This window comes from Bremia lactucae, linkage group LG14 (assembly GCF_004359215.1).
Source record: "Bremia lactucae strain SF5 linkage group LG14, whole genome shotgun sequence".
NCBI lineage: Eukaryota > Oomycota > Peronosporomycetes > Peronosporales > Peronosporaceae > Bremia > Bremia lactucae.
In genome coordinates, this window is record NC_090623.1 from 2,206,738 (window position 1) to 2,222,554 (window position 15,817).

Sequence of the window (15,817 nt, forward strand, 5' to 3'; positions counted from 1 at the left end):
CATCCTTTCTCCTTGGTGAGTTGCTTTGCTAAGATCTTTGCAATGCGTCGGGCCTTTTGTAATGCGTCGGGTCTTTTGTAATGACGCAGGCAAATCGTTCGCAGTCTTTGCAGACTTTTCACCGTACTCAAAGAGGAAAGCCTTACTACAGTAGTATGGAATCTGATTATTAGCTTTTAGCTTTTTGCTCATAAATCTCAACGACTTTCTTTAGCCATTAAGCGTAATGGGTAAGAGATTCAATCTTATTCCAGATGGATTAACTGTTTCACCGTGTTAAGCCGGTCCCAACCTCACACAGACTAAGCGACTATATCTGTCAGGCAGACGCTTAGAGTTACAGTGGATACTGAAGCCACACAATCAAAACTGCTACGCAGCGCTTCCAAAGGAATGGAGCAGTTGACTGCGAGCGGAAATTCCCACGCTACAAGCAGTACGTTACTGGCTGCGAGTGGAATCCCTTACGCTACAAGTAGTGCTGGGCAATCCAACGCAGTGCAATCCAGCGAAGCGCGAACGGACGGCAAAGAAGCGAGCGGACGGCGAAGAAGCGAGCAGACGGCGAAGAAGCGAGTAGACGGCGAAGAAGCGAGCGGACGGCGAAGAAGCGAGCGGACGGCGAAGAAGCGAGCGGACGGCGAAGAAGCGAGCGGAAGACCAACAAGTGGTACCACTTGTGAGGAATGAGGGTAAATTACGACTGAATTATTTTTTTTGCTTTACTAGCCGATACTTTTGGCTCATCCTCTAAGGATCGCCTATCCTAAATCTAATTATTACTAAGTATCATCTCTCCTTATTGCGCCAACCTTTTTACTTGTTTTTATTATGGCGCATATGTAATTTGAATCAATAGAAAAGGAATGGTATAAAAGATAAATCGAAATGAGTGGTCATGGGCTCAGCGAGTTGAATGGTCCTGACAATCTCGCGCTGGGACGGAGATAGTGTGCGGTACAAGGAACACCTGTTTATTTTACTTAGCTAGCACTACGTCGTAACGAAGTATACTTACTAAACAGTGTAGAGCAAATTAGAGACTGTTTCTTGTCGTCGTTATTTTTAATATTCATATCCTTCTATGGCTAGTATGAAGGACTTAGACCTTTGTCCATCTGTAAACTAGAATCGGTTGCCGCACTCTATCTCTACAGCCTTACCAAATATACATCAGCCAAAGGATCATGTTTTCCTAAAATTTTACTTAGTTAAACTGTTTGCTAACTGGCATTCTTTTTTTTAATTAATAACGATCTGGCAATAAAATCCATTCAAATAACAAAATAAAAATTTCCAAAAAATAACCTACCCCCCGTTCTTCCGAACACTTTCTTGAACAGGATCCGCAGCAGTCGACAAAGTTTAGCAACGATGTCGGACTGGCGCCGTGATCTTCAGCTCGTGGGCGTCGTTTTCATAGTCACCACGGCGCTATTAGGCGTGATGTTGCACTCGCTGGTAATCTCGACGCTCACAGACACCGAGTGGCTCGCGCTTCGACTGCCTACAACGCTCGAGGCAGCTCAAGAGCTAGGCAAGACCCTTCAGAGCTTCTCCGAGCGCCAACGAGGTTCACTTTTGCTCGCACACATGGGCTGCTATCTATACCTGCAAACATTTGCGATTCCGGGCACCGTATTTTTCAATCTATTGGGCGGCGCGTTGTTTGGGATGACGCTGGGATTTCCTCTGTGCTTGGCTAACAACACACTGGGATCGGTCTTTATGTTTCTCCTTTCGCGGCGTTTTGGCTACCGCGTCGTCACGCACTTTTTTCCGCAAAAACTCGATCGCTTAAGAAGTATATTGGACGCACATCGCGACGAAATGGCGCTGAATATGATATTCCTGCGCGTATTTCCATTCACCCCCAATTGGTTTATTAACATGGCGTCGCCCCACTTGGCCATTCCGCTAGGCCAATTTACGTTAGGCCCGCTATTTGGGCTCGTTCCGTACAATTTCCTGAGCTGCAAAGCTGGGCTTATTCTGCGCGAGCTACGATCGCGTGGAGACATTATTGATAGCGCCACGACGATGCAGCTTATAGTGGTTGCTATCGTAGGTGGCCTTGTGCTCCCAAGACTAAAGAGGCGTTTTGCCACGACCACTGGTACCAAGCATGATTAAATTGAGTGTTTAAATTACGTTTGTCTTGTCCAAGTTTTTGCTGAATTGAGTAAGTTTCAGATAATTAAAAAAATCTAAAAGCTATCATTCAGCGTGTATCAAACGCACTATTTTTTTTTTTGTTCGTCGGGACCAAGCTAGACAAAATAAATGTCAGAGATACTTCTTATTCATTCGACGCCAGGCCAATTAGGTCTGCAGAGCTCTTATTGGGTTTGACTATCACAAGGTGCGTAATTAGATCCCGAATTTTCAGTATTTAAAATGCTAGACACGGGCGGATTTTAATTTTTTTCTGACAGACTGTAATCGTGAAGGTCTTCTTTCGTTGGAATGGATATGCAAATCTTTTAGATTATTATTAGAGTATACAATTATACGAGTAGTCTGCGCTGGTGCTCCCTCGCACTGCAGCAGCAATTTTCAATTATTTTGTTTGGCGGGAGTTGTTATACCTTTTAACGATTACTTTCAAACAGAAAAAAAGTTATCGCGATTACAACTTAAGATTCTGGAATGTGATGCTAAAAATTAATGGCTAGAACACTGCGATGTAAGAAATAGCTAATTAATTTCAAGGGAAAGCACAATATCGTTCAAGCTAATGCGAGGTTTAAATCAAGCTGTCGACGTCCTAACTGCAATAAGCCACGAAAATGCAGGCTGTTTTCCGTATCAAAACAAAAGCAGCCGACCGGCCGTGATGGCAAAAGGTGGTTCTACCAAGAGAATTCAAGGTGCCTTCCTCTAATATTTTAAGCGCAAATAGGTTTTCATCCGACTTCTATACAAACACGTAAAAACTCGCGGTACTCAAAAGTGATTAGCAAGCAACTTAACGATTTAGAGGTATGCCAGCGTCGACGTCCTGTCATGTAAAAAGACGCATTCTTCACATTGCCGTATTAAGACGCAATTTTTTTTGCGAAGTCTTCGGGGCCGTGTAGGAGTCACTTAGCTTGCTCATCACCAAATAAAAAAATGCTCTTCGATCAATCGCTGCAAACTTTCATGTTCCTCGCGAAACAAACTTTTGCGCAATATTGGACGCATATTCCCAAAAACAGTTTATTATTTGCGACTGAACTTCATTGCAATGTGCGCTCATGAATGTGTTGGAGGTCTCCGCATTGCATAATTCAGAGGAGTGCTATTATGTAAGGCACGAAAATATTCTAGATCGTGTTTTTCTGTCACATGCAACAGGCTTTCTAGCTACTGGTAGCGTTAAAGACTTGCATTGGCCTTGTATGCAAATTGCCTGAGGTCACTTTAGGTTTTCCGACACTATTTAAATAACTCATGTTACAGCTCTCCCGTGACCTCAAGAGCAAACGGTTGTATCAGACGATGTACTGTATGTACAGTATTATTTACGCTACTTTTTTTTTGCAGTTTCCATTTTGAGGTTGTCAAGGATGTAAGAAACTATTTTAAATTTTAAATTTGAGCTATTATGGAGTATTAAGCGGCTAAAAAAGCATCTTCGGCTACTATTGCTTGTCAGCTTGAAAATAAAAAAAGTTTTGAAGCAATAATGGACTACGTACCTAATATCACGCTGTACAAGAAATGACTCAAAACCAATAAAAACAACACTCTTCGCCTTGCGTCATGGCCTTCATGTCGGTAGCTCGTCAGGCACGCGCCACTTCTCGATTCCTCTATTCCCGTATGCGCGTTTGTCCTCTTGTAGCTAATGAGCAATTCTTGCAGCGAACGAAGTGGCAGCGCTTGCCCTGTGCGATGGAGTCTCCGATCCTATCGACTCGAGTAGGCTTTTTGCGAACAAAGGTGAGCGAGCGTGTGGTCCTGCCAGAAGAGAACGAAATTGAACCTACGCTAGCATTTGACGACAGTGAAATGACAATTGAAGATGCTTCGATTGAAAACTTGCTGAAAGAGCTCAATGAAGTTTTTGAAATTATTGCTGCTGTGCCACTGATGGATGAAGAGGAGTATGGGGAAGTGCGCCAACACTTTGAGAGTGGCAGTGGTCTTGATGAGATTGATGAACGTGGGTATAATATTAAAGCTGGGACGCATAAGATTTGGAAGGGTGAGCGCGACCTTACAAAGATTGTTGAGGGATTGGATACCGATTCGGCCCAGATTCTGCAGCGTATCCTGCTCCACACGCTTAATATTGAGAGAAAAGTGCGTGAGATGCTCTCGAATGGTGGAGTTGATCCCGATGACAAAGATGAGTTGCAAGAAGACAATCAGGTCATTTGAGATTGTCCGTTAAAAAAGAAGTCATCTCGACACCATCAAGGTATTGCGGAGATCTTGGTCGAGCCCGCGTGCTTTGCTTTTGCTCTTAACTTTTGATTCGACACAGGCAATCAAGACGTCTAAGTCCCGTATAAATGATGTACGTATACTTGCACCATTGATAAATTCTCCTTATCTTATGTTAGAAATAAAGAACGATTGTAAGAATACCTCGCCGTAAAATGCACAAGAAAATGGGCAACATGTAATTTCAGGCATGACCCGAATTTGTGCTCATTACGAAAAACGCATATTTTGCTCTCAAAAAAAGTGATAAATAATTTTATTCATTCTTGCCTTCAGGGCTCTGAAAAGCGGTGGTAATGGGCTTCGTCGCACTAGCTCGTCAGACGCTTATCGTTTCTCGCTTCCAAATGCACGCGTCTACACGCTTAAGCACAGCAATTCCCTGGCAACAAATGCATAAGCACCGCGTGCCTTGCTCTATCGACCCTCCATTCCTATCAACCCGAACCAGCAGCATTAGTTTTGTACGAACAAAAGTCAGCGAACGCACGCTCCGTCGGAAGAAATTACGCGTCAACAAGAGCCAAAAAGGAGTCAAGGTGCCAATTCTTAAAGAAACGTTGCGCAAGCTCTATTTGCGTACGCATCCGGATCTCTTTGGACAGTATCCAACGCAGCAGCGCGCAAATGAGGAATCGTACAAAGAGCTCTTGGGCATCCTGGACGCCATTGAGAAACACAATCAATTTCCCCCAGCCAAGACCTTAAAACTTCCATTTTTTTTAAAAACACCTATCGAGGGTGAATTTAAAGAAGTCGAGTTGCAACTACGCACGACGGGAGGTGCATGTAATACGTTGGTAGAGGAGGCATTGGGTCAATTTTTCAGCAACTGTGGGCTCCCTGAGGTCTTTCAATGGGACAAAGGAAGCTGGGGCAAAAGTGTAGGTAAACACGCAGTAGAGAATCCAAATTTAGGCTTTGAAAAGGAAGATGAAACGCATGAGAACGACCGTCACGAGGCCAAGCGCGAAGAACGGCATTCTTCAGCTCCGGCTTATAATCCCGTGGATCGTAAAGCACCAGAAGATCATTCGATTGAAAAGGTTCTGAATGAGTTAGACGACACGTTGCAGCTTATTGCTGTCGTGCCATATCTTGACGACGACGACAAGCAACAGCAAGCTATTAAAACTCATTTTGAACACGGATCAGGTCTCGATGACCTCGATGCTCAAGGGTATTCACTGAAAGCGGGAGTTATTCAATTGTGGCAAGGCGAACGGAATCTACAGGCACTGATTCCTGGATTAGATGGCGACTCGGCGATTCTAATGCAGCGAATTTTGCTTCATACCGTCGATATTGAAAAGCGTCTCGAGAACGTCATTGCTCAAAGCTCCTTGGACGTTACGAGATTCACTGCGGAAGCTTGTAATCAACAGAGCGAGTAAAGATTCTTGGATGACTTTATCGATAAAAGATTATCGCGTTATGTGGGCATTTACAATGAATTAATTGTTAAGCACTGAACTTACATGCCCAAATGCACAAAAGATGACACGGCACTAGGACCTGCACCCAGGATTGGAAAGAATAGTGAATTACTTCTTTGAGTCGCTGTCCTAGACAGGAATTAGCTCTTACATAACATCGAGTGACCCGGGGCCGTCAGTTTAGCACGAAATGGAACGGGGTGTACCGTTAAAACATGAATATTATTTCTGTAAGAGAAAATAATAAAGAAGTATTTACGTTGGAATTGTTATATTCAACTTAAATTCCTAGGTACTTAATTGAAGTAATAAAAAAAAAACCTACCACTTAAGTGTGCTTCATATATATGTGACCCACCCTTATGTATGTGATGCACATTGGTACATCCTAGCGTCATCCGCTATGCGAAATACCCAAAAACGATACGCTCGCAGCACATATTAGTCTATCTACAAAGACGGCATTTATGCTAGGTAATAACAGAAATTTATATTTAATGCGATTAAATATAAATCAGTCTTAAACTTACAATATACTTGATAAGTTTGCACGAGGAGCCGGATTACCGCTCCCGTGACGACACTTTTATCAGTGTACTTCGTGAGTTGGGTGAGGTCGCTAAGGCGCCCACCACAAACCTCACTGCACGTGAGAGAAGGCGGTAAATCGTCGAAGGTGTGTGCGTGCGTAGTACGTGGCAGCTTTAAGTAGCGCCCGTCTACACTTGGTGGAACTTGAAATCCTTCCCACGACCCGCATCTTTGAGCGTGTACGTGAGGATGAGCCTCAATATCGATTGGACTCATTTCCCCCCACCTCCGAACATCATCGGGAGTTGGCTGAGCAGACGGCGCAGGGACTTAGGGAACAAGCCATGGCCAGGGTCTTGGGTAGTCTCCTGAGCAACATGTTACTCAGTTGGAGCAGTTTGACGCACTCATGCTCGGACAGCGAAGGGTCGCGTCCGAGGCACAAAGCCATGCTACGGCGGAGTCTGTCACACAGACTCAGGATGAGCTAAGGCGAGAGCAGGCTCGAAGCGAGGCTTTCAACAGGACTGTTAAGATGCTCTCCGCTCTCAGCCGAGGCTTATTCGGATGGACCCGCCCAAGTTCGATGGAACTGCAGCGCGCACGATATCCATCGGCTGTTAGCAGTAAAGCAATGCGGTGTGTCGCAGCTAATCGAAGATGACAGCCCGATGGTGCCGTACTCCATGTCGCACCCGCGCGGTAAAGCCTCAGAGTGGGCTTACTCGGCGGGTATAGCGTATTCAAGGTGTTCCCTTCATGGGCGATTATAAGACAAAGACTCGCGCCATGTGCCAGCCACCAAACAACGAGGTGTTGCATAAGGTGCGCGTTTTCGGGGCGTGGCAGGCGAAGCGATCTATGCAAGAGCATGTGCAGGAGATGCACTAGCTGTCGGGATCAATTACCGTAGGTCCGATTGGGGAGCACATAAAAGTGCCCAAGTTTATGAACGGAATACGTCATGGCTCATCGTGACAGGCTCTTATTAGAAAGGTGCCGTCAACGATGGAATCCAAATTGCCTTAGTTGAGGAGAAATTTTACAACAGTGCCTCGGCGATAGCTTGGTATAAGCCGTCGGCCGAGAGAACAGGTGTCACTTCCATGGAGTTGGGCAATGCAGACGTTGTCTGTCACAAATGTGGCAAGCGCAGTCATATGAGCGCTGCTATGCCTGGGCCCCTGCTGGGGCGAAGACGCCCAGCAAGAGGAATCCCTTTCCGAAGAGCGATGGCAATAACCAGCGTGCGAGACGCATGAGTCCGCATCTACCACTGAGGGGTCGAAAAAATGCAGGAGAAAGCTGAGGTAAATCGCTTTAGCTTCATCGATGGCCTGTTATGGCATCAGCTGTCACCTTGTGATTCCTTGGGAATCTATGTGCCTCATGACACAGACCTCAAGCTGATGACCCTTCACGAGCTCCATGATGCGCCATCTAGTGGGCATCTGGGCCGTGAAAAGACATTCTTACGAGTGTCAGAGAAATTTTGGTGAACGCACTTATTTAGATGGGTGGCCAACTATATTCGCTCTTGCGAACAGTGTCAGCATAAAGCCTGCACCGTCCAGCAGTGCGCCACTGAAGCCGCTACCGATTCCAACCAACTGTTGGAAGTCAGTAAGTCTAGACTTCACATTAGGGTCGGACGGGGCTCGTCGTCTTCGTAAACGGTCTAAGCAAGATGGTTCATTCAGCACCATGTAAGACATCGATCAAAGGCAAGTAGGCAGCTCTCTTGTCCTGGATCGCGTATACCGATTACACGAGATGGCCGAGTCCATAGTATTGGACCGGGATCAATGATTTACGTCTGGGTTTTGGCGACAAGTGCTTGGGCTGCTAGGTGGCGAGTTCCCCATGTCGACTGCAGACCATCCTCAGATCAATGGCCAAACAGAACGTGCCAATCAGGTCGTGGTGGATAAATAGATATAATGGCCTATACCTATTTATGGATAAGATTTCTGAACATTACTATGTAAGTAATATTCTCCAAATATTCTCTACCTTTTAGATAATATATTAATAAACTATTTATAAGTGTTAATTTTATGTAACGATACACCCCGTCGTAGCATGCGTGCGGCCCAGAACATCTAAGGGCATCCCAGACCTGTTATTGCCTCCAACTTCCTTTGGTTTGATTACCCAAAAGTCCATCTAAGAAGTCCACACACCTACCAAAAATGGTAAGCGGAACTATTTAGCACGAGCCGGATTACCGCTCCCGTGAAGACACTTAATCAAAGTACTTAGTGCGTTAGGTGAAGTCGCTAACGCGCCCACCGCAACTACCTCACTGCACGCAAAAGAAGCTGGTTAAACCGCCTCCTCGCTGTGCTATGGTGTGTGTATAAGTAGAGCGTGGCCGCATTACGACGTGCCCGCTTGCAGTTTACTGATGCCTGAATTGAGTCCTGAGCATTTATCGTTTAATTAAAATTCATCAGATAGGAAGATCAATAAAAATCTTGAGTCTGGTTCGCGAGGCGAAAATAGCCAAATCGACCACCCTTACAATGAAGCTTAAATTTTAGCCCACGCAATTTTAATTTTAGAGGTCGAGCATAATTTCGAGCGTACACTCGCTGCAGCATATATTTACAGCGGAACATCGTAGGAAGATGCAGGTATCATTTAGGCCTTCGCTGTCTACTGAAAGTCGTTTACGCTATCACTACATTTAGGTTAGCGTCAGCAGTTGGCGTATGCGTAAAATTTTAACGCTCGCTCATACCAGGCTTGCTCCTGATCTGGTAATCGACAATATCAAAGCCGGGTCTAAGAATGGGTCTGGCTTGGTCCCGCCTTTTCGAGTACAGCTAATCACACATGCGGAGGCTGCCTATTTGGCGTTACTCGAAGAGCAGCACGCGCACCGAAAGGCCTTATCAAATTACTATAGTGGCCGCTTATGCCATATACAACTTAAATAACGTTCCTATAAAGCTCAGCAGTGTGTCCAACAAATGGTGCTGGTCGAATGTACGGTTCCGTACCGCTTGGAGGTCGAAACCTCAATACCGAACAAAATGGAGTTAACGTTAGACATATGGAATATCATCAAATGTTGACGTTGCATTTTATGCGCAATCGGAGACGCGGTTGTGCCTGTTCACGCGCGCTCGCCCAAATCGACGTGTTTTTGACTGCCTCTGTAATGAGGCACACATTGGTTGGAGAACCGTTTTGTGGTACCTTTATTGTAATGGGGCACACATCGGTTGGAGAACCGTTGTTGTGGTACATTTACTTTATGGGTAAATACCCTTTTATTCTATTTTAAAATAATTAATTACTTAAATTCCATTTATTATGGGTAACAAATGTAGTCGCCGCCAGATATATATCTGGCGGCCGAAATCTATTTTGAATTAGCTACGGTAAGGTTTTGAATTTAAATTAAAATTAAAAATGCTGAGTTTTCCTTTTGATCTTGAAGTCTAAAAGTCTTCCTCTATCTTTAGCAGCGAAGAAGCTCCGCTACATCTGGTAGCACTAGTAGTCAATCTCTGAGTCTTTATAAGACTAAGCCTTCACTGAAATGGAAGAGGTCTCAAAACTTATAGAAGCGCAGGGCATAGCGTATGACAAGCTCAAAACTTTATTTGGGCTTGAATATGTAAAGTTCAGTATATTCAGGGACCAGAGGTTTTGCATGCAAGGGTTGAAACCTTCATGCGTACGAATCCTCCCCGATCGGCCAGGTTCAGGATCACCCTTGCGGCATCTATGCCAACTCGGTATATCTCTGTACCTCGAAGATAGAGCCATGGAGTGGGCACTCTCGTGCAGCGTCCATAGACGACGCTTTTTTTTCTCATGGGATTCGGTAATTCAGCAAATGACCAGCATGTTTGCACCGCCTGATTAGGCTTTACGCATACGATCACGGCTCATAGCGACTCGACAGGGTAAACGAGCCCTAGAGGACCATGCCCAGGAGTTGAGAACACTCATTGCATCTATGCTTCAAGGCCCGATGCAAGAAGCAACTATCGTAAATTTTTTTGGGGTTTCTCAATGAAGGCGTTGACCGTTCGGAATTATTACGACCCCATCCAGCTACTTTCGAAGACGCAATTGCCATAGCGCTACGCGCTGAGTTCGTCTTTAAGTCTGCTCGCGTTAGCCCGCCTATTTACCGAACAAGCTCTTCGAGCACATTGGTACCGTCTAATAGACCGGAATTCATGGATCTACGCCTCGTTGAGGAGGGAGAAAAGGCACTTCAAGCAGTGGAACAGCATGAAATCATTTGTAGATGTTGTATGTGCGGAAGCACGAAACATTTACGTCCGGCCTGTCCCCTACAAAATACTCGTAAAGCTCAAAATAGCACCAATTCCGACCTATACCAGAAATCTGGTACGGTGCGGAAAACGTCGATACCATGTAGGTGAAAACCGCTCTACTGGGGAAGACCTAGGCTCTGTTAAAACTCTAGGAGGTGAGAATAAATAGAATCTAGCCCCAATTAGATCGGTGAGAGTACAAGCCTGGCTGCTAGTCGCTTTAGCGACTGTAAAGGGTTTTGATAAGCCGTGGTCAATTATAATTGACTCAGGAGCGTCTTGCACTTATGCTTGACGTCTTTCGCTTGAGGGAAACTAATGCGTTGGGGACTTAAAGCGCATGAAAGTGATACAATCACTGCTCGCTTAGCGACTGGGACTCGTGTCACTGCTCCTAAAGTTTCTTGAATTTAGGCAAGAAGTTTCTGGACTTTGACAGTATGGAACGCTGCCTCGTCCTTAATCGAATTCGAGATATGATCTCATCCTTGGAATAGCCTGGTTAGAACACCATGAGCCATGGATCGATTGGAGGTCTAAGACCTTAGGCGCCATGCGCAATGTTCCTAGCAAAGTTTTGGAGAGTCATGATCCCACCTTAGGCCAACAGTGCTTTTAGAATTCAGTCAATCGTTATTACAACGAGTGTCACTCGACGGAGTACGTGCCGTTCCACTTATTTCTGCTGAGTCGGGCTCAGAATTAATGTTTTTAACGTTAGAGTTTATTAACTCAGACATGCCAATGTCTAAAACACTGACAGACTCATTCAATGATCCGCGCCAATAGCGCTTTTGTTGCCTAGCAAAGGTGGGTTCATGTCTCCAAAACTTTTCTAGGAATATTGCGCGTGGCGCCTCAGGTCTTAGTTCTCCAATCGATCGATGGCTCATGGTGTTCTAACCAGTTCATACCAAGGATGAGATCATTTCTCGAATCCATATCAAGGACGACACAGCGTTCCATACTGTCAAAGTCCAGAAATTTCATAATTAAGTTCAATGGAACTTTGGGAACAGTGACACGAGTCCAGTCGCTAAGCGAACAGTGATTGTATCACCTTCATGCGCTCTAAGCGCCTCAACGTATTGTTGAGTTCCTTCAAGGGAAAGGCGTCGAGCATAATTGCAAGACGCTCCTGAGTCAATTTAAATTGACCACGGCTTATCAAAGCCCTGTACAGTCGCTAAAGCGACAAGTAAGCCAGGCTTGTACTCTCGCCCCGTGCCATTTAGCACCGAACTTATTGGGGCTAGGTTCTGTTTATTCTCACCTCCTTGAGGTTCGAAAGAGCCTAGGTCTTCCCCAGTAGGGCGCCCCGCAACTACTGGGTATCGTCGCTCTCCCACACCGTGCCAGATCTCTGGTATAGGTCGGAGTTGGAGCTTTTTCGAGCTTTACGCGAATTTCGCAAGAGGGCAGGCAGGGCGTAAATGTTTCGTGCTTCCGCACATATAACATCTACGGATGGTCTTATGCTGTTACGCAGCTTGAAGAGCCTCTTCTGCTTCCTCAACGAGGCTTAAATCCATAGTTTCCGCTCTATTAGACGAACCCATGTGCTCGAAGAGCTTGTTCGGTAAACAGGCGTGCTAACGCGAGTAAACTTAAAGTCAAACTCGGTGCGTAGCGCTGTGGCAACTGCCTCTTCGAACGTAGCCGGATGAGATCGGAACAATTCCGTACGGGCAACGCCCTCATTGAGACCCCGCATAAAGATGGTCACTACAATTGCCTCTTGCACCGGGTCTTAATGCATAGATGCAATGAGAGCTCTCAACTCCTGGACAAAGTCCCCTAGGGTTCTTTTATCCTGTCGAGTCGCTAGGAGCCGTATTCGCATGCGTAAAGCTTGATAAGGCGGTGCTAACATGCTCGTCATTTGCTGTTTCAGCGAATCCCATGAGAGAAAGCGTCGTTTATGGACGTGCTGCACGATAGTGCCCACTCCATGGCTCTACCTCCAAGTCTGGAAACGGCAATAGCCATTTTTTGCCGTTCTGTTAAGAAACAAGGCGGAATCAATGGACATTTCTATCTGCTTAATCCAAAAAGGGAGATTTTCTCCCTATTTTCCCTCAAATGTTTTCACATTTACAGTTAGAGAGCGAGCCCTCGGCTCTGAGTCAGATACAGAGATGTACCGGGTTGGCATAGATGCCGCTAAATGGTCATGTACCTGACCGATCAGGGAGGCTTTGTAGCGCATGAAGGCTTCAAGCTTTGCATGCAGGACCTCTGGTCCCTGGGAGATAATAAATTTCACGTGCTCAAGCCCGAATAAGGTTTTGAGCTTGTCATAAGCGGCGCGTTGCGCTTCTGACAATTCTGGAACCTCTTGCATTTTCGTGAGAAACTAGTCTTGTAAAGACTCAGGCGTAGATTGACTACGAGTGCTACCAGGTGTAGCGGAGCTACCTCGCTCCTAAAGTCGGAGGAAGACTTTCAGACTCAGAGAGTCACTTAGTTCTATTGAACTAATGGGTTTAACAACTCAGGGAGTCGTACAAGCTATTAAAGGTTAAGGAATTCTAGTTCAAGGAATTCAGGGGTTCGTAGAACCAAGTGACAACTAGTGGCCAAGAGGATAACCTCAGAAAGGCTTCTATCTCTTACAGATCAATGCGCAATCCTTAGGAAGGCACTTAACGCTATGATATCAAAAGGGGAACTGCACTTTATTTAATTATTTAAATCTCAAAAACCTTACCCTTGCTAATTAAAATAGATTTTGGCCGCCAGATATAATCTGGCGACCACATCTGTTACCCATAATAAATGGGATTTAAGTAACTAACTTTTTAAAATTAGATAAAAAGGGTATTTTACCCATAGTAAATGTACTACAACAACGGTTCTCCAACCGATGTGTGCTCCATTACAGCAATGGTCTAAAGATTATTATCTTTGTTGTTAATAACGAATATAATTATTTTACCGCTTCACAACTGGTTGGTCGTTTGCACAATTCTATTCTGAGAAACAAAATTTTGTGAAGTGTCTAATTTTATTCTATGTATATCCACGATAAGATATTTATACTAAACAAATTAAGGTTCATACAACAGAATACGCAAAGAATAAACTCTGTTAATCAAGCAATTACTCCAAGAATTATTGTAATCGAATAGTATTGAGCGCTTTTTTTGTACCTGAAGCTTTTTGAAACATTAAATAAAAAAGTGTGTCCTTTCTTACCCCGACTATTCTGCGAGCGTCGATCGCTTATGACAGATTAATGACCGATCAATATTTTGAGATAAAAGCAAAAGAGGCGATAGCGAGACATGATTATCCTTCAACATCGACAGAGCACATGAACGCAGGAACCCAAGATTAGATGTGATTATCACGGTCTTCGTTACGCCTTAAAACTGCACGTTAGGTAAATTATAGCTTTCTCCTCCCTGCAGCCTTTTATTATTTAGTCAAACATTTGGGATTCGGAACAGATTTTTATTTGATCCCGATATATCAGCTAACCTAACCATTTGTCGCTCGAATAAATACTAACGCTTTTTGCTCCGACTTTCTGCGGTCGTTCGGCGTAATTCTTTATCGGCCGTCGCACGTGTACGCTGCGCCTAAAAGTATGCGTCCACGCAAGTATATTGTGGTTGTGCTCTTGTCGATTGCTTACACCATGTGCCTTGCCGTGGGCTATCCATCAGACGGCACCGACGATTCGACTAAATCATTGAAAAGCGGTAACAGAATTCGAAGCCATACGCCAGACATCGGGACCGAAGAAAGAACTTTGACTTGGCTTAAATCAATGTTACGACCGAGTTCAAGCAGTGCAAAGGTCACAAAAGAGATTCCAGAGGTAGTCAAGTCTGCCAGTGACTTCAAAGTCCGACAAACCTTATCGGCAATTACGCGAAAGTTAGGTCTCCATTCGCAAAGGCTCAAACGTTTCGCGAGTTGGCTCCGTAAAACTGGTGAACGACTCACGCGCAAGAAGGTTTACTATGCTGGATATATCGCAATCGTGGATAGCTCGTCAAGTCAACTTAAGCGTTTGAGCGTCACGTACGGTTCGGCCTTTTTGTTTGTCATCGGGTTCATCGTCTTGCTCGCTTTCGCTATGACGGCAGTTTGATTGCTTGCCGTGACGAAAGAATATAATGTACCTCGTGACACGCTTAAGGCTTTAGCATGCACCTTTTGGGAATTATCGTTCGTGTTTACTATTCGCGTATTCATGTAAATAGAAGATGGTCGAGCACACGTATATATCAATTTTCAAAGCCTAATTGCTTAATTTTTATGTAATTACGTATCGGTTAGTGAGTTTCTTAGGTAGTTCTATATTTGTATTATGTTAGTCCAACGCGACAGCGTTGAAACACTGGAAATTTTCGCTAGGATTTTTTTTAATAAAATAAATATAAGTGCGGCTGATAATAATCTATTAAAAACTTGAGGAAGCTACGTCGAATGCGCGAATATTTAACGTTTAATCTACTCAAATCAGACTTTCCAAGATGGTAGCTTTAAAGCTCATCACAACCGTTGAATGAGCAGTATGGGTACAACAAGATTACTAAGTTAAGATCACGTGATGCTGATGACTTGTTCTAATAAAAGTTTGTTGATGTACTTGCGAGTGCAGAAGTTTACCTAATGATGCATACGCCACTATAGTCCCAATATGTCGACATTTTGTTTGTGTCATTAGTCACTTGAAAATGGTCATTTTGCAGGAGACGCATGACAACTCGATTAAATGAAACGGTGGACGTAGTATGTTGCGTGGACTTGGATGTATGTCTTTATAGATTTGCATTAAGCAAAGGCTGTAGCTTGTTCTCTCGAAGCCGAATTCAGAAAAATGATGATGCCAAATGCAACTTGTATTTCGTAATGTGCATAATTTTCTATCATATAAAGAACGGTTTAAGACTTTATTACGTGATACGTCAACACTTCCGAAATATTATTTTATTTCTTTCACATTGTGTTCAATTCTTGTCACAATGACCAACCCAATATTGACGATAAAAGGCAGCCAAATGGTAATAGGGGGAGCTGTCTAGGCTGAAATACACTGTGGCTCCTTGAAGATCTTCAGTAATTTGGCCGATAAATGTCTTTATGCATGATCCTCCTCGA

The 15,817-nt window shown here is 44.4% G+C and overlaps 4 protein-coding genes across 4 annotated transcripts; all 4 read left to right on the forward strand.

The window, feature by feature from the left end:
• Positions 1-1,374: 1,374 nt before the first annotated feature.
• CCR75_008563 (uncharacterized protein) lies at positions 1,375-2,133 on the forward strand (the record flags this gene model as incomplete). The annotated part of the gene is made up of 1 exon (XM_067966615.1): positions 1,375-2,133. The coding sequence occupies one exon, from the start codon at positions 1,375-1,377 to the stop codon at positions 2,131-2,133; it is 759 nt and encodes a 252-aa protein (XP_067814424.1).
• Positions 2,134-3,747: 1,614 nt separating this feature from the next.
• Positions 3,748-4,368, forward strand: CCR75_008562 (uncharacterized protein; the record flags this gene model as incomplete). The annotated part of the gene is made up of 1 exon (XM_067966614.1): positions 3,748-4,368. One exon carries the CDS (start codon positions 3,748-3,750, stop codon positions 4,366-4,368), a length of 621 nt encoding a protein of 206 aa, XP_067814423.1.
• Positions 4,369-4,730: 362 nt separating this feature from the next.
• CCR75_009677 (uncharacterized protein) lies at positions 4,731-5,828 on the forward strand (the record flags this gene model as incomplete). Its single annotated transcript, XM_067967716.1, has 1 exon — positions 4,731-5,828. One exon carries the CDS (start codon positions 4,731-4,733, stop codon positions 5,826-5,828), a length of 1,098 nt encoding a protein of 365 aa, XP_067817879.1.
• Positions 5,829-14,294: 8,466 nt separating this feature from the next.
• On the forward strand, positions 14,295-14,804 carry CCR75_006621 (uncharacterized protein; the record flags this gene model as incomplete). The annotated part of the gene is made up of 1 exon (XM_067964689.1): positions 14,295-14,804. The coding sequence occupies one exon, from the start codon at positions 14,295-14,297 to the stop codon at positions 14,802-14,804; it is 510 nt and encodes a 169-aa protein (XP_067816707.1).
• Between the last annotated feature and the right edge of the window lie 1,013 nt (positions 14,805-15,817).